At 33.3% G+C, this 20,145-nt stretch overlaps 1 protein-coding gene across 1 annotated transcript; it reads left to right on the forward strand.

Annotated features, from left to right (window-relative positions):
- Window positions 1-235: 235 nt before the first annotated feature.
- On the forward strand, window positions 236-2,123 carry LOC137837662 (heat stress transcription factor B-2a-like). Its single transcript, XM_068646756.1, has 2 exons — window positions 236-906; window positions 1,012-2,123. The coding sequence occupies exons 1-2, from the start codon at window positions 640-642 to the stop codon at window positions 1,765-1,767; spliced, it is 1,023 nt and encodes a 340-aa protein (XP_068502857.1). The 5' UTR covers window positions 236-639; the 3' UTR covers window positions 1,768-2,123.
- Window positions 2,124-20,145: the final 18,022 nt, after the last annotated feature.

Raw genomic sequence — 20,145 nt, forward strand, 5'->3', positions numbered from 1 at the left:
TTGATTTGTTGTTCCCTTGCAACCTAGCACACATTTTATGGTGAAAAACAAAGCTCTAGACAACCACAACAATTTTTCTTTCTTGAAACAGTTATTTAGCTTGGTTTTCAACAATAATTCACAACTTATTCTTCATTCCACATGGAACCCAATAACTCCCTTATCTTAATCTTGGTTTATGATGATGATGATATATAACAGTCCTGTTTAAATAGAAGAAGAAAGATTTGAAAATAAAAATAATAAAGATAAGATAAAGAGAGAGAGAGAGAGAGAGAGAGATATGATAATATATTTGTTTTAGAAAAAAAGGTGTAGAAGTTTCTTGAATTAAGAAGAGGCGTGGAAGCTATCTTTAGGTGGATGCTGGGAGAATTCCACACCCATCAACATGCAAACAAATGCGGTTATTAATAAACAAAAGAAAACAAATTCCTCATTCACACGGAACTTTCTCGACATAAGATGTAACGCAGTACCTTCTCGCCCCTTCCTTTCTAATCTTCCTCATAACTTTCTTTCTCTTTCTTTCTCTCTCCCTCATCCTTATATTTCCAACGGAACCTTCTAGAACCACCATAACCCCAATCTCTCCCTTCCTCGCGCGCATCCACACCATTCGTCTGCGGCTCTTCCTCCATGGCTCAGCCGCCTCCGGTGGAACACAACACCGACTCCACCACCACCGCCTCTGCCGCTGCAGACTCACAGAGATCTATTCCAACGCCGTTTCTCACCAAAACCTTTCAACTCGTCGACGACCAATCCATCGACGATGTTATTTCCTGGAACGACGACGGATCAACGTTCATCGTTTGGAACCCTACCGTCTTCGCCAGAGACTTGCTTCCTAAATATTTTAAACACAACAATTTCTCCAGTTTCGTTCGCCAACTCAACACTTACGTAATTCATTTCAACTCTATCACCGCGTTATATTTTCCTATTATTTGTGCTGCTTATTTTGGTTTGGTTTTCTAACGTTGTTTTTCGTTTTTGCCTGGTTTGCAGGGATTCAGGAAGGTCGTACCTGATCGGTGGGAATTCTCGAACGATTGTTTCCGTCGAGGCGAGAAGCGCCTTCTGAGCGAAATTCAACGGCGGAAGATTTCGTTGCCGGCGCCGACTCCGTGTCTGACAGCGCCGGCAACGGTTGTTGTTCCGACGCCGATGCCGTTGACTGCGATACCGATCATATCCCCGTCGAACTCCGGCGAGGAGCAGGTGATATCGTCGAACTCTTCACCGTCGCTCGCGCCGGCGGAGCTCGTCGACGAGAACGAGAGGCTGAGGAAAGAGAACGTTCAGTTGACCAAAGAGCTCGCGGAGATGAGATCGCTCTGCAACAATATATATGCTCTCATGTCAAATTACGCCAACGCCAACGGTAACACTAACGGGAACGGAAGTTACCAAACGGACGGCGGTGCTGGTGGCGCTCAGGGAAGTAGGGAGTCCGGCATGACGGCGTTGAAGCCGCTCGATTTGATGCCGACGAAACGGATCTCCGGTGAGGACGCGGCGGAGGTGATGAATCCGAAGCTATTCGGTGTGGCGATTGGAGCGAAGCGCGCGAGGGAGGGAGGAGGAAGTTGTGAAGATTGTGGAGAAGAAGGTGGAGGAAAGAAAGATACGCTGCTGCGTTTGCATCACCCAGGTCCTGCGGACGTGAAACCTGAGCCGTTGGATTGCCAGAGCCATCGCGAGAATCAGGAAACGCCGTGGTTAAGTCAGTGTCACATAGCAAATCAGAGGGTGTGTAACTGACACGCGGCGACAGTTAAGTGGAGGAACATTTTAGATTTAGATACGCAATGGCGTAGGGAATCCGAGACCCGGCACGCGGAGACGCACGTGAGAGTGTCACGTGTATCGTTTAACCGTTTGGGACCGATTCCCAGAAGGTTCTCAGAAGTCAGAGGAAAACGATACTTTGTAGTCTTTTTTCTTCCCTCTCTTTCCTATTTTTCATTTATTGGATTTGGACTGTAGATTTGCCTTTGAGGGTAGTATTGAAGATAAGATTTTTATTTAGCCCTATAAATTATTTTTTTAGTTCTGAAAACTCACTCATCTCAATGTATTTATTAATACCATACTGCAAATTTGTGCTTGCTTTTCTATTTTTCTCCTCTCATTTTTTAAATCTTCAACTTAATTTTATCAATACTATTATTAGGACCTTACAAAAGATTTCATATAATTATCTGAAATTATCTCTAGCTTTCTGTAATTATTACTTCCCTTGAACACCAAAATAAAAGGATAGGGATTTTGTTTCTAATTATTAGTGACGGATTATTATTAAATAAAAATATTATTGTGGTATTAAATGTTAAAAATTTATATTGGTAGAACCTGTTTAACAGTTTTCATAATAAATTTATTGACGTTAATGAGTTAAACTGAAATTGAGTTTGTGCAGTGAAATGTAGAGGAAGGAATTTCTAGAATAGTTAAATTAGGTTGGAGAAGTGCCGAACTAATACGCGTTTGGAAGAAAGGGGATTCCTAGCCGTCCAAACACGTTGAAAATATTGGTAACAGAAAAAAATAAATGAGAATTTGCATTTGGTCGGATTAGAAATTAATTAGAGAGAGAAAAAAAAACAGAAAAGATATTTATCTGGAAATTTTTCAAGTGAGTTTAAAAAATAAGAAGAAATCTAATCAAGTGATTTGTTTTTCTTTGATTATATTTAAAATAGTGAAGGAGAAATATTAGAAGAGTATAATTTCATTTAAATAATTTAATTATAATTATAATCTAATAATCTAAGAAATATGCACTATAGTTGCTACATACTTTGTGTGTATATACGTGAGTTATATTAATTATTTTGTATTTAATTGGGTTTTAAATTAAAATTTAAAATAAGCACTCTTCTGGACTTTAACTATTGGGCACTATTTTAAAATTTTCTTGCATATTTATAAGATTTTGTTTTTATCGTCCATTGGATTTTTTTAATTTATTGTTAAATAATTCTCTTTCACAACATATAAAATGTATTTTCTAAGAATTCAATTTATTCTATGAGTTCTCGAAGATGATAAAGTTTAAAACTTATGATAAGGTTCAAAATGTTCTTTTAAAGTTAGAAGTTAAAATTAGAGTGAAAGTTAAAAATATGAATTGGTTCAAAATTTTCGGAAATTTGAGAGTAACAAAAATTATTAAAATAATTTCTAAAACAGGTTAATCCAATAAATAATAAATAATAGTAAAGGTTAATCCAATAAATAATAAATAATATGCAATAATATCATAGAATTTGTTGACCGTTGCTTGCTAATACAAATAAAGGTCCATTTAATTGAATTTTTAAGATTCAATTTTTTTTAATGTTTTTGAAAATTAAAATAAAAAGACTTTTCTATTGTCCTCTTATCTTTATTTTTTAATTTAAATTTTCAATATAATTATTTAGTTCTTATTGAAGTATTCTTTAGTCTCCCAATATTTTCATGTAGATACTTAAATATATATAGTAATGTAAGAAAAAAAAATTGAAATAATTTATTGAAGTGTGTCTATATGTATGTATTATAGATACTTTAAGAAAAATAATTCAATTATTCTATAATCAAATTGGGAAAGCACGGAAGAAGAAGAAGATTTGGATTATTAATGAAAGCAATTAGGGATGGCAAAGCGGGGCGGGCCGTGCGGGCCGGCCCGCGGCCCGCTGGTAAAAAACGCGGGGCGGACTGACCTTTTCAACCCGCTAACCCACATTAGCTCGCCCCGCATTAGCCCGCAACCCGCGCGGGCCAGTAGCGGGGCGGGGCGGGCTGGCCCGCTAACCCGCAAGAAAAAAAAATTGGCACTTAGTAGCAGGGCAACGTAAAAAAAATCTACCACTAAAAAATCCGTACAAACTCAAAACAAACCTGTACAAACTCAAAACAAACCCAATACAAACTCACTGCAACCATAACAAGGGGCAAAAAGAACAACAACTCTTATCCACCAACCCAACATCCCACAAAAACCAAGAACCATCGAAATAGAGATACCTATCACCCTAAACTGGGTCATGCCAATTAAATTGATTTCAAACACGATAAAAGAGAAAGACACCAGTCAGAAAAGGAGAAGCAAGCAGAGGGTATTTTAGAAGTTACCCATGACCAAGCCTCCAAAAGTTATCTTATTTTTATTGTATTTTTTTATGAAAAATTAATTAATTAATTGTCATTGTTTTAATATATGCAGATGACGGGGAAGATTATAATTATGAAAAAATGGATGAAAGTTCTTCTAAGGTGACATCCGATGTTATTGAAATGGAAGAATGTCAATAATGTTTATGTTTAATGTTTTTGAATTAATGTTTATGTTTAATGTTTTGGAATTAAGTATTTTTAATGTTTTGGAATGAGGTATTTTTAATGTTTTGGAAGTGGAAGAATAGTGATATTTGATATTTATCTTAATGTTTTGATGTTTGACTATATTTGAAAAGGAAGAAAAAAAAATTAGGTTTGATAATAACAAATATATAGGTTTAATTTGACAATTTTTTAAGAACAAAATGTAAAAAAAATAAATATTTAATTATAAAAAAAAAGAACGCGGGCTGGCCAGCAAATCTGCGGGTCAGCTCTTATGCGGGGCGGGTCGGGAATTCTAGCCCGCAATAACTTTGCGGGGCGGGCCAACCCGTCCCGCATCTTTGCGGGCCAAGCGCGGGGCGGGCCAATGTGGGGCGGGCTGGCCCGCTTTGCCATCCCTAAAAGCAATCAATACAATTGAAAAGACTAAATTTATTTTGTTTTAAAGTATTCCAAAATTTGAAAAAAAAAGAGTATATGATATGTTAGCCACAAATAACATTATATTACTGGAACATTTCTTATATATTTTTGGATTTTCTTTTAAAAAAAAATTAACTGGCATGAGATACAAGAGTAGAGATATTTTTGGAAGGATAGGGAAAACATCTCATACCACCCAGGTGTTAAGTGGAGGGTTCCATGCCCCTATCAATTTTCTATGAGCTCCCAACCCTATCCAGAATTGGTGACATCTAAAAAATTTACCAAAAAACAAATTAGTATTAATACATAAAAAATCATTGTTCCATTTAACATTTTCAATCAAGAGCATGCTTAGGGCAAGTGAACTATTAAGGAAAAGGAACGTTTAGTGTAAAAAACTTTTTTCAATTTATTAAAGAATTATAAAACTTCATGATTTTATTTATCGTTTTTATTTTTATTTTCTTGTTTGTTTCACCAGTTCTTCTTTTCAATAATGTGTTGACTTGATATTGATTGATGTACTTGTAAGAATTAAGGAGTTCAGATAGTACCCGTGGCTGGATGCATAATTGGTGACATATCTGTGATCTCCAAATTCCTTTAAGTCTCCTTCCATCAATGCTAATGCTCGATCAGTTTGTGGGGGACCTACGATTGCGCTCCGACGCTCAAGTCAGTGTTATGATTTAGGTATATTTTAGTGAATGAAAAAAATGTACCTTACTACTTTTACAGAAGGTTCTATTTAAAGTACTTGGCCCACGCAGGCTGCGGGTTATGCGAGACAGGCCTAAGTGGATAAGTGGATTAGATTAGTGACCACGCCCCACACTTTTTGGTAGCGAGCCATGCCCCCACATTGCCACCCGTACTTTTGTCCAAGTCAATCATCAACCAATTGTCTATGAAACTCATTGTAACAAGTGTGTTCATTAGAGATGTAAATTAGATAAACATATTTATGATAGAAGGATAATTATGGGTGTCTCCATATCTAAAGGAATGTCACTTAATTTTATTAATAGGAGGTTTATTTAAGGGGATTGTTATTCTCATTGCAATTATACCTATATGTGATCATTCTCAACAAGTTATTGATGAGATATATGGGGGAATTTGTGGGAGTAATATGGAAGTTCAAACCTAGACAATAAAATATTATACACAAGGTAATTTTGGTCAACCTTGAAAGAAGATGATAACAATTAGATTTAGTAAAATTTTTGTATTCAATCCATAAATGGGGAATTGATATTTTTTGTCCAATTATAAAAGCACTTCAAAAACTAAATTTCTTGTTATAATTATTAAGTATTTCACGAAATGGATTGAAGTCAAATCAATCACTCTAATTATAAGATAGAAAGTTCAACAAGACAAAACCTACTAGTAGTTGACAATGAAATACAATTTGCTAGCCAAAAAGTGTGATATGTGCAATCAACTTGGAATCAAGTAAATTTTTAAGTCAATCAAACACCCTCAAATAAATGATCAAGTTGGCAACCAACAAAGTAATCTTACGTGGTATCATGTAATGCCTCCATGATGCAAAGGTCAAGTGGGTGGAAGAATTGCATCACATGTTATGACCCTATCACATGACTTCTCAAACCAAGTAAATTTTTTTAACTTTAGTGTATGGCCTCGATGTCATGCTTCCAACTGAACATGATCTATCAACATCTAAAGTACACATGTTTTAGAAGAAGGATAAAAAATTGGCATTCACTCTAATCTTGATACTATCAGAAAGCACGGGCAAAAACCTAGTTACAATCAAAGGCATTAATAAAGAGCCTTGAACAAAGGTACTCCCAAAGATTCAATCAATAATTTTTTGTATTTGACTTGGTTTTTAAGTGGGTTCAACCTAATAAGATATTGAACAAGTTATCTCTGAAATGGGTGAGACCATATGAAGTTCATGAAATTGTCAAAAAACGAACGTACAACCGAAAAACATTAGATGGAAGTTTGATTCCATTAACATGGAATGTGACTCATGTTTGTTTTTTATTGCAAGATAAATGTAAAATGGGTGTTACCCTTTTCTATTAAGGATTTGTGTTTAAGGATTTTAATTAAGACACAAGAATATAATAAAGTCATTGATCTTCACATTATCTTAGCATGTTTGGATAGTGTTCATTCAACCTTGTTCGATATATCATACTTTAAATTAATGTAGTTGTGTTCATTTACATTTAACCTTTGTTTTATATGTTAGTTTAAATTGATGTTATTGAATTCATTTAGATTTAACCTTTGCCCAATATGTTATTTTTGCATTCATTTACATTCAATCTTTGTTCAATATATTATATTTTGAATTGACGTTGTTACACTCATTTATAATAAATATTTGTTTGATATGTTACTTAACGTTGTTGCATTCATCTATGCTTGTCTCTTATATGATATTTTTTACTTTAAATTGAAGTTGTTATACCGACATGATAAGAGCAAATAATTAAGGTTAATTCATTTCAAACATGTTTTTGTTCAATCTTAGCCGAATATGATGCCTTATCAATTAATTGATACTAAACAAATAAATTTACTTAAATTTTGTTATACCAACATATATATTATAATAAAGCATATTTGTCAAGTTATTTTATGATGACAAAAAAAATAATTTCGTTCTCTGTTCAAAAGAAAATACATTGTTAATAGAAAACTAAAAATAAAAGAAAAATATTTATTCTTTTATGATTTTTTTCATTAGTCATTGATTTGAAATCACTCATTGTTGATAGATCGACATAAAAAAAACTCAAATTTGCTCAATAACTCTCTCAAAGCTCCCTTACAAGATTTTAGAATTTAATTTTTTTCAAAATCTTTTATTACTACCAGAACAAGTTCCTCTTCAACCAACACGTTTTTTATCCATGTATTTAGTTTCTTCTTTTTCGTGACATGTTTCTAGTCATTCTTCTTGTAACTTTTTTTAACCTCATGTTTATCCTTTAACTTCTTTCTTTTACCATCCTTAAATGTTTGAAGTTTTTTTAAGAAAATTTTGTAAGAATATAAAGTTTATTTTAAAGATATAAGGAATAGTAATCTACGTGAAAAAGGGAAACATGAACCAAGATAAAAAAAAGGAAGAAGAAAACTTCATATAAAAGAAATTTGTTGTCAAATAAAATGAAAAGTCAAAGTATGAACCTCACCAACTATTTATAAAAAAGGAAAAGAGTTCCTCAAATATTCAAGAGAACACCACAACATTTCAACAAAAGTATTTCAATTAGTAAGGATGTAATCATTAAAGAGTTACAACACTATTCAAGGTGTAATATTATATTTGTTACAGGGGTCAATCTTACGATAGTTTATGCATTTGTTTAAATTTCTTTGATGACTTGATGTGATGTTTCCCTTTTTGAGATCCTTGACAATCTAAGACCCTATAGACGGTCTGTTGAAACACTAAATGTTTTATGACGATCATATGAATAGTTTATTTTTTTGATGATAACAAAACCTGAATGATTTATTTTATTTAAAATGTTCTAACAATGTTTTGTACAACTACAATATACAATAGACTCTTTGAGCATCTATAACTTTTGTTCATGACAGACAGTTTGATAGATTTTCATTATAGACGATTTGATGAACAAATTGAACGTGTAAGAGAATTTGTTTCATACAATTAATTATGAAAAATAAAATCTTCAAAACATATATCTACTAAAAATCTGATCAATAAAAGAGATATTATATTTGAAAATAAAAGGATCTTATCAGTAAATTTTGTGGAGAAAAAACATATAACAACGTATCTTTTAGGAAAGAAAAATATGTTTATTACCTCTTCGAAAATTATCTTACTTAAAATGAATTTTATCAGTTATGATATGTGATGAATATCTTTAAACTTTTTTAAGAAAAACGAATTGAATAATTAAAAATCTAAAGTACTCATGTTTTAGCACAACATATTATCTGGAAAGAAAAGATTTACTGATTATATTTTAATTTATTTTTACTAACTCATTGTAAATATTTTCGAATTAGATTAAAAAAAAAAATTTAAAAGATTGTAAATCCCAGCTTTTTTTAGCGTCTATCACAAAAAATGAAGATATGAAGATATTGAAAAATATAAACTTAACTAATTCAAGTATCAAAGGATATTTTTGAGAAGCTATATAAAGGAATTAAAAGCCAAAAATAAAAGTAAGTCAAGCAACAAAAGTTATACAAGTAATCTTGCTGAAAAAATACAAGAGTTACAATTAGTGTCTAGTCAAGTTCGTAAAATATCTATTAATTTGGTTTTATATTGCGAAGTTATCCCTTGAAAACTTTTTTATGCTATCTTTTGAGAGTGTTTTTTGAAAAATTATTATGATCATCTAATAACTTTCATAATAATAGAAATAAGCCTAATCTTTGAAAAATGCTTTCGAATGATATTAGTATCATACGAAACATTATAGTTGAGAGATCGAAAGCCAGACATGAAAATTGTTAACAAGTTTAATGAAAGTGATGATCTGAACTTTTCTTAACAAAAATATAATCAAAATAATTTATAGGTCTTCATAACACAAAAACCTAGTTAAAATAATGAGTGATTATAATAGTTCCGAGTGATTGAAACACAAAAAAAAAAAAATAGAAATTAAAAACAATTTTTTCACATTTTGTACTATGCAAAAAGATTTTTTTTATGATTTTAACTTTATTTTCTTTATTTTCTAAATGAAAACAGAAATGACTTATATTTTAGCCGTTTTTTTCTAAACTATCAGCAAAATATTTTGAGCAGTAAATACATTTGTATAAATTTTTACTTTCCAGAAATAAGTTTTTTTTAACTTATAATCATTTTTTAACAATTTTTGTACTTATAGGCTTTATACATTTTTTCTTACATATCTTATGTAAAAAATTATTGGACCAAACAAAATTAATTATATTTTAAAATTGATGGGAAAACATGCACGCGGAAGCAACACACAATCACAAAACACCTGCAGAAAAATAAACGACACAAGATTTAACGTGGTTCGGTCGCCAACTGCAACCTACATCCGCACGAACAACTACTAGGTTTTCATTCTATCCTATTTGATGGAAGAGGGTCAAGCACAACTTCACAAGAAAGACAAAAGCCAAGACATGAGCATCCAAAGCCAAACTAAGAGCGTCTAGGCCAAAGGGGAGGAGCGTCTAGCTCAAGGTGGAGAGCGTCTAGGCCAGTGAAAGGAGCGTCTAGGACCAAATTGCTAAGCCCATGGCCAAGCGAATCCATGCAGATTTGTTTATGCTACATGAAGGCCCATTAGGGGTAGCTTAGTATTAGTTGTGGTGTAAATAGCATAAACTTGATTCCATGAGACTTGACCTAGATTTGCTAAAGATTTGGTCACTTTCTAGAAGGATTCTCCACATGGCCATGTGCTCCATGTGATGTAAATTTGCATTTCATTTTGATTAGCATTAGGGTTGCATTATGGTCCTCTTTAGCCTATAAAAAGAGGAGCCTACACCTTGTATTTTCAAGTTTATTGTGAGTAAAGTTATGCTGCCATTTTGTGCCAAGCTTTGCTTCTCCCTAGAACTCTAGGCTCTAAACTTCACATCCTTCACCTTTCCTTGGGCTGGCCGAACCTCCCAATGTTCATACACATCATGCACCTTCAAGATCAACATCACTCTTAGGAAGATCTTGCACACACACATCCATGGCTTCCGCACCATCTCTTACATGATTCAAGAAGAACTTCATGAATTTTGCCATCACTATTGCACACCAATTACAAGTACAATGATCTCTTTAAATAGAGATTATAAAAGGGACACGATGATTAAACTCACTCACTAAACAGGGTGTCTAGTCAGCTCAACCCAATTGGTCCGGGCTTCATACCCAACAATCTCCCACTTGAAGCCACGGAACAATATTCACCTGCGCTTCAACTGTATACAATGATTAAGCCCACTCATTAAACATGGTGTCTAGTCAGCCCAACCCAATTGATATTTACTTCATACCCAACAATCTCCCACTTGAAGTCACAGAACAATGTTCACCTGTGCTTCAATTGTGTGTGTACATGTACTTCTGTAATCTGTCGACGGAACTCAATGTTCCACCTCTAGTTGCCACCAACCTTCTTAATCATTTTGAAGGCTTCGTTAAAACTCCCATGAGTTTCAACATGTTAGTCACTGACCCGTTCTCTGTTCTTACCAGTTCACACTTACAGGAACTGCCAGATCCTGGAATAGCCTGAGAACAAACATACTCCATACTCAACAAGAAATTTTTGGAGATGTTTCAACAACTGGAATACAGGTTCTCCTAACCCACTGTCGTCTAGGAACCTCAGTTGAAGCACGACCTGTGCTCCCACTGCCTTAAGTACCTATAACTGGTCTACTTGAAACTTTCCATGCTTGTTCATCCTGAATCTGACCTGTGGCTCTGGGTTTCTCTCTTGTAAAGACAACCCTCTTTTGCCCACGAGATTATGTGAACCAGACTTTGTTTATCTTCTGAAATGGGACGGTCACTCCCTCAAACAGTAATCCGACCATATACAACGAACCTTTCTTTCTTCCATAGGCCATGACAAGATTTCCCTTGATGACCTTCCACTGCTGATTCCTGAACTTCACTTCATGTCCATGTTCGTCCAACTGCCTAACCGAAATCAATTTTTTCGTCAAGCTTGGAACAACTCTGACATCCTTCAAAGTCCAGAAACCAACTGGTGTCTTCAACACTATGTCACCCATGCCCTTAACATCAAGAGTTCTATTGTCTACTAGTCTTACCTTTCCAAAGTCTCTAATAACTAGATTTTGCAATGCTTCACTGCTGTGGGTAGCATGAAATGAAGCACCTGAATCCATGACTCAGGAATCCACACTACTATCCGCGCAACAGACTAAAAGGTCCTCGTCCGCGAAGTCTAATGTTGACTTGTTTATCATTTGGGCATTGATTCCTGAAATGCTCCACCTCCTTACAGTTCCAACAGGTTACACTTAAGCAATCTCGAGTCTTTGACTGACTTCTTCTTTTGTTCTTGCTCCCACTATCTCTGATATTTTTCTTACCTCTGATGACATATAGCGATTCATTAGATAATTCCCCAGAACTCCTTCTTCGGACATCCTCGCCAAAAATGAGATCACGAATCTTCTCAAAAGTGAATCCATCGGATCCCGCTGAACTGGTAACTGTTGTAACTGTTTTGGACCAACAGTCAAGCAAAGACAATAGCAGTAGTAAAGCTTGAACTTCATCATCGAACTTAATGCCCACTGACATAAGTCTGGTTAAGATCGAATTCATTTTATTAATGTGCTCAGTAACTGAACTATCTTAACTTCGTGCCGCAACGTAAAGTAGCCACACCCTGCGCCTAGCACCGCACCGTCACTGTTACACCAGCAGAAAAATGCACGCGCGACCCCGCATCTTCCGTCATTGCCATCGCAGTGCACCTCCGTGCCGTTTCGCTCACCGCAAGTACCTGCACCTGTTCACCGTGAAACACGATCTGTCGCCTTACTGCCGCACTCTGTCGCACTGCCTAGACACGACCCTACTCTGAGCAACCACCTGCACAACGTCGCAAGCCACCACCACTCCTTTTGCGACCCACACCACTGCACGTCGCACCACCTACTGTGTGCACCTGCCGTGAGTCGCAGGTCTGGGCTGTTGCGAATCCTGGGCCACCGTGAAACCCTAACTTTGGGACGCCGCTGCAGTCCCTACAAAACCCTAGCTTTGGGATGCTACTGTCGGCTCTGCGAAACCCTAGGTTTGGAACGCTACTCTGTGAAACCCTAACTTTAGGATGTCGTTGTCGTCCCTGCGAAACCCTAGCTTTGGGATGTCGTTGCCGCCCCTGCGAAACCCTAGCTCTTGATACCACTTGATGGGAAAAAACGCACGCGGAAACAACATACAATCACGAATCAACTACTGAAAAATAAACGACACAAGATTTAACGTGGTTTGGTCGCCAACTACAACCTACATCCACACGGGCAACTATTAGTTTTTCATTCTATTCTGTTGCACACCAATTACAAGTACAATGATCTCTTTAACTAAAGATTATAAAAGACATACAATGATTAAACTTACTCACTAAACATGGTATCTAATCAGCTCAACCCAATTGGTCTTGTTTTCATACCCAACAAAAATCAACTAACTTAATTATGATTATACTCAAGTTTATTTATAATCTACTCTCGCTGCACTAAACAAATCCTTGGAAGAAAAAAAAAATTATAATTATGTTATTGTTTCCAAATATTTATTGACTTTCTTAATAATTAATTTCGATCATAGAACCTAACAAACTATTTTTAATAGAACTTTTCATTTAACCATGTTTTTTTTCTTTCAGTAAAACTTGATCATGAAACCTTATTTAAGAAACTCAATTTCAGTATTACACTAACAACTTGTTGACGTTTTTTAAAGTGTGACTACTTTATGAAAAAAATAAGTCTATGCTCTACCAGTGCCAATACTTTTATACTGCACCCCATCATAAACTATAATATAATATAAATTTGTATTTTTTTAATAAGAATTAAATATGTTTTTTTTCATCTATTATAATATAAAATTAATTTTTTTCCATCATTTAAATTCTATCAGTATAAATGAATTTTTAAATATATGTTAAAATATTTTATATTAATTCATAATTATATAATGTTATAATATTATAATATAATTATATTATAAATCTGTTTAATACATAAAAGAATTGAGAAAAAATTTATTACAACAATTTACTTACTATAATTATTGAGTAAGTCCATAACTTAGACTAAAACAAAAACCAATTTTACGTGTAGATATATTTAATTCTTTTAATAATTATCAATATAAGAAAAAAAATCATGTAAAAACTAATTTTAGAGACAAAAAATAATTAGTTGTTATAGTGATTAAATTAGAGATTTTAGAGATTAAAAATATTTTTGGTTTCTAAATTAGTTTCTATTATTATTAAATTGTTTCTAAATTAGTATCTAATTAACAACAAGATTTTAACTACCAAATATAGAATCTAAATATTTGGTAGTTAAAATCTTAGTAGCTAATTAAATATCAATTTAGAAACTATTTAATAATAATAAAACTAATTTAAAAAATATTTTTTGAGTTTTTAAAATAATTTTTAATTTAATCATTATAACAACTAATTATTTTTTATTTTTAAAATTGGTTTTGAAATTAATTTCTATTTCATAATTTTTTTATTATATATTAAAAAACATATCCATGATAATTCAAAATTAATTGGTAATGTAAAATTATATTACACTATTGGTAAGTTACAATTAAGCTCATGTTTGATTCATGAGTGCATTATTATTTAACAAAGTTAAAAAAATCAGTGTATTACTTTTCCAAATATGGGCAAAGAAGTTCAATGATTGAAGGGAAGAAAATAGATGTTATGGTCACAGAGAGATGATAAAAGTGGAACTTTATTGGCTTTTCCTAAAAAAAAGCTTGATTATTAAATTAAAAATAAGATTAGAATTTCAAAGAGCACCAAAAGCACTTTTTTTGAAGATATTTTTTGAATAAAAAATTGGCATCATTTTCATTCCATACAATCACAGGTTTTCTCTAGAAGGAAGGCACTGTTTCTTTTGGAAGCACTTACCCAACCCATCAATGTCTGTCACTTTCAGCTGCAATTCTTGAATTAATAATTTTTCCATCTTCATTGCATTGACCAACTTTATGATTCCTATCATCTTCTGCAACCCTTTTAATGAGGATAATTATTAAAACTTCCTTCTTTCTCTCCACCTTTTTCAACATTTCTTGCTTCTTACATCTCAATTGTGATTTTTTTTTATTATAAAACTAGAATATATTTTTAGATTATATATTTTATAATGGATTTTTAGATATAAAAATATGATTTAAAATGTATTTTTAAATTCATGAATAAATTTTAATATATAATTTAAAAATATATTTTATATGGTAAAATTCAGAATTCTTTTATAGGGGATTCTGTTAATATATTATAACTACAAATTATGAAATCTAAAATGTTAATGCATCATAACTTTAGAGTTATTTATTAGAAAAATAAATTATATCCAAAAAGAGGGAAGCAAATTACATCCTGAATTTACATCATTTTTATGTGAAATTACAAAAATATCCTTTAAATAAAATGAGAGGTATGGATAAAACTACATTATGGAGCTCTCTTATTAAAATATTTTTCTAGATTTGAATTTTCAGATTTTTATTTTTATTTTTAATTTTCTTTTTGAAACGTATTTTTTCATTCTAAAATTGCTTTTGCCAAAATAGAATTTTAAATTTTGAATAATAATCTATTCCAAATATATTTCAGTATTTTTTAATTCTGAATTTTCATTTTCAAAATAAAGAACATTTTTGAAAATTTGGAAATATATAGGGTGCAAGTTAATAAACGTTGGATGTAAGAAGAATTTTCCAAAATTAACTAACTTAAAGTCCTACAAAACATTCATCTCTAATAATTTCTTTGTAAGGAGGAAAATAATAATAATTGAATGAACAATGAAATAAAAAGCGTAAAATAGACATTTAAAAAAAGGAGATCTATAAGAAAATTATAGGGTGCAAGAAGAAATTGTCTTAAGACTTTATAGTTTCGGACCTAGTCTAGTTAAAGGCCTGAAAACTTATTCCAACCTCAACAAACATTTGGTTGTTTCTTCCTGCACCTCCATACGTTCTTGCGGAACCCCATACTAAATTTAAAAATACCATTTTGTTTTTTGGTAAAAAAGTAAATTAACTTTTAAAGTCTTACACAACTCTTTCACCTTTCTTCATCCATTTTATCTCACCCTAGCACTGCCAAGGACCTTCACTATTTTCTTGCATTAACTTGTCATTGATTTGAGTATGCTTCATTTTTTTCCTTTTTTAAAAACATCTTAATTACATAATCTAGAAGATATTTTTAGATTTGGAAGTGTTCTCCAAATTTATATAATCTAGAAGCAATTTAAAAAAAAAAATATATTCTAGATTACATAATCCAGAAGCTAATCTCGATTCAGAAATAACTTCCGAATTATGTAATTCGAGATATATTTAAAAAAAAATGATATTCTGGATTATATAATCTGAAAGTCTTTTTTGGATTTGACATTACCTTATGGATTATGTAATTTGGATATATTCCAGATTACATAATTCGAAAGCTAATCTCATAAGCTGAAAAGACTTCTAGATTATATAATCCAGAAGCTAATCCTGAATCTAGAAAAGACTTCTGAATTACATAATCCAAAATTTAATTCCTAATTTGAAAAAGACTTTCAGATTATATAATATAAAATATAAACTACACTACACTATAAACTTATATATTTTAACTTTTTTATAGAAAGATATTTTTGGAATACAAAAATTTATGGAGGTGCAGGAAGAAGCAGTACAAACATCTCTAAAATGTTTCTTATATTTATTGGGAAGGAAACGAGTTAAGTAGAATTCATAAAAGAAAAATATGTTTAACTTGTAAAACAAACAAATAATTTAAATGAGTTTAATTGAAAGTTTGATTTTTATTTATTTTAAAAATAAAGTTTTTAAATTTGATTATTTAATTATTTTTTATTTTATGATTTTTTTAACTTATCACTTTACTATTTGGGAAATATTTGAATATGTTAGATGTGACTGCCGGAAACATTAAATGCATGGTAGAGATATGACACTTGCTTTTTCAGAAAAAACTGTCGTTTGGTGAGTAGTGTTCACTAGTAGATGATGTATACCGAGCTCTCTTGATCCACCAATTTTTTCATTATGGAGAAGTTATCGATGTCGACCGTTATGACCTTAGGGTCGTTCTGTGAAGGATGGACACCCTTGAAATCTTCATCGGTGAAAGCGATGGGGGGCATCCTCGGTCAGACAGAAATGTTGTTGACCTGCTGCACTGCTCTTATATGTTTCTTCCTTGTCGAATTAGAGTTGCCTCCTCTCGCAAAGCCTCTAGCTATCGTGTTGATAACCTCTCGTCCACCTTTGCCTCCATCCCTTTTCGGAGGGTCCTCCCATCTCGGCCGACGCTATGGTCAGCGCTCCTCTTTGTTGGACCAACAAGAGTTATAATCCCCTCGTCCAACTGCCTCCTCTCTTCTTGGGGGAGAACGCTTCATATTTTTGTTCCCCCCACGTATTGATGGAGGTGCCCGACTTAGATCAATTCTTCGATCTTGTCCTTCAATGGCTGACACTCCTTGGTCGTATGCCCACTGTTCCGATGGTACTAGAACTTGCGCGATCGATCAACATTGTTTGGACTCAAAGCCCTTCTCGGCATAGGGATGAGTTCGACACTTAAGGCCTCATCTATAATTCTTCCCCTATCAGCATTCAGAGGGGTATATCTCATAAACCAGGGTCCTCGAATTTTTGTATGCTTATCTCCTCGACCGATGGCAGGTCGGCTCAATCTCTCTTTCTCCTTCTCCTTCCCCTTATCACTACTATCCTCCACCCTTGCTCGACTTCTGTACTCCCTCAATTCTTTGAGTTGCATGTACTTAGCTGCTCTCTGCCTCAGCTCATCTAGATTCGCCTTCGGCTTCTTGCATAGACTATTGGCAACTGGCCCTGGTCAGAGGGTCGTGACCATGTGATGCATGGCCACGTCCGGACTTAGATTTTGGATGTTCAAAGTCACCTTGCTGAATCTCTCCATGAATAGCCTGAGTGACTTCCCTTCTCTTGACGAATGTTGGCCAGGGCTATGGAAGATAGGTGATGCGGTCGGATGGTTGCAAACTATGTCCCGAACTTGGACACTAAGGTTTCGAAATAGTCGATGGAGTTTAGAGGAAGCCTCGTAAACCATCTAAAAGCTCATCCCTTCACCGAGGTCGGGAATACTTGCCACAGGACTACACTGTCTGAGGTGTACAAACTCATGTGCGTCATGTATATGTCCATGTGCTCGTCGGGATCGGTCGTCCCGTCTTAGCCGTCTATGTTCAAGCCCTTCCACATGAGCGATAGCTGGGCTCCCATCATGTAGTCAGTGAACGGGTATGAGTGGACTTCGACTCTTCAACAGTCTTAGTGTCGGTGGGAGTGGTGAGGGACTTCCTAGCGGGGTTGCTCGGTCCGCTAGATGGTCCTCCCTTTTCCAACTTTCTCTTCATCTCTTCGTTCTCCCTCCGGAGAGCAAGAATATCCTCCTCATTATTCCGCTTCATCTTAGCCATCTCTCTGCAAAGACATCAATAGCGTCATTTGTTCAGCATCTGACATCCTCTCATTTACTATGCTTCTCGTTGACACCATCTACCTTCTTGTTCCACAAATTCTCTCGGCCCCATGGTGGGCACCAATTGTTCTCGAACGTTGTTAGAACCAAGAGAACGATTGCCTTCCTTCTGGGTCGGTCAGTCTACTCTTCCCTCCTTCCTCTCAAATGAACTTCTTGTGTTCCTCCGACTTCTCCACTCCCCGTCTCCGTGAACTCCAAGCTCGGATGGTACCTGCAAAAGACTCTTCGACACTCAAGTAAGATTTCGGTGTTCGACACTCAGTGTTATTAGTACTATAGGATGACGTACTTGATTCTTGGTATCTGTGCCTATTTATATGATTATCATAGGTCCTTTATTATTCGGTCAGATTAAGGATTTAAATTATAATTAAAAATACACTACTTAGTGCATGATCATTGATTAGTATTCGTTAATCCTCTATTTGCGCATGATGATTTCGGTCATGTCAGTCGATCTTGACCGAATGATGGAACTGCAGGTGTGGTACGAACCCGATTGATACACAACTTAAAAACATTTAATTATTATATTTAATATTATTTTAATTTTATCTTAAGATATTTGAAACAAAAATTTATTTGTAATGGAAAAAAATTTGTTTATTTCTATGATTCAAGGTCTTATTTAAGACCTAGTGTTTTAAATTTATTGTCATGACAAGATACTATAATGCGGAAGTTTTATGAGACGCAGATTATGATCCTGCAAATGATCATGATACTACGATGAAGATATTAAAATCATGATCATGCGTGTGACCATTGCAATGAAAATATCTTTATAATTCTCTAAAAGAGAACTAAAAGATTTTAAATTCAACTACTTCTAATTTGTCTTTTCCTTTATTATAAACCTATTTACATTATTCTATTTTTTTAAATATCTTGTATGAAAAAGATAAAAAAAAATGGGATGAAATTAAGTTTAATAAGTTTTAGTAGCTACAAAATTGGTTTGTTTTGAAATTAATACATATTTATTTTAGTTACCCTACATTTAATAGATATAATAGATTAATTTTTTTAAAAACCTCTTAGGTTAGATATTGTTATGAAACTTGACAAAACCCATATATGTTAGATTAATTTAATTATTGTGTTAATTTTAACTAGGTTGGTATACTAATTTTGATCATACTATATGTGTCAAGAAACCTGCAAATATCTTAATAGGTTAATTATGATGCTCCATTCAAAAGTTACACAATTATTGTGAAGACCAAATTAACCTATTCATTAAATAGTAAATATAAAAAAATTATTTTAAAAAAATATCAATTTCAATACGATCAATTTTAAAAATAAAAACAAACAATGTTAATAATAATACATCAACATTTCGCTTAATAGGTCACTAAAACTGTAAGACCCGTATCCTTTCTTCTCTCTTCATTTTCTCTCTCATACATCTTCTATTTCAAAATCATATCACACCATGTTGTAGCTGAGGAGTTAGGATACATTTTTACCCGATCAGATTTTCAAACAGTTCATTTTTACTCTAAAGATCTCTTATTCTCTATATTTTCTATGATTTAGTTATCAATCTTAGTGAGGCTAGTTGAGAAAAGTGTTTTTCTCAACTTTTTTAAACTCATACTAAAATTTGGTAATGTTTGGATAACTTGCCCTAGGTTACTAAAGTTTGGAGTTGTCCCCTATTTGAGATAGAATTTCCATAAATGGAATTTCAGGTAAGAGAAACTAACTTTACTTTAACTTTCAATAGTACCTTAGACTAAAAGATATGAATGTGGAAGGGATGTGGTCTTAAGTTTCAATTTCTTTTGCAGGGATGTTAGTTGATAAAATCATTTGATTTTATGTTGTGTGAACATGTATAACTATTATATTTTGATATTTTGAAAGTTAAACATTGTTTTTGATGTTGGAAAAGTTCTTGAATGGTATAAATTTTTAAATGTTATGTGATTGAATGATATGTATTATATATGAATGATGAAAATTGTATGAAATTGATGTCATACATTTGGGATAATGTATGAGTTTTTGTTTGATGTCATTAAGTATGAAAAACCTA

The sequence above is a fragment of the Phaseolus vulgaris genome, chromosome 4, assembly GCF_000499845.2.
Source record: "Phaseolus vulgaris cultivar G19833 chromosome 4, P. vulgaris v2.0, whole genome shotgun sequence".
NCBI lineage: Eukaryota > Viridiplantae > Streptophyta > Magnoliopsida > Fabales > Fabaceae > Phaseolus > Phaseolus vulgaris.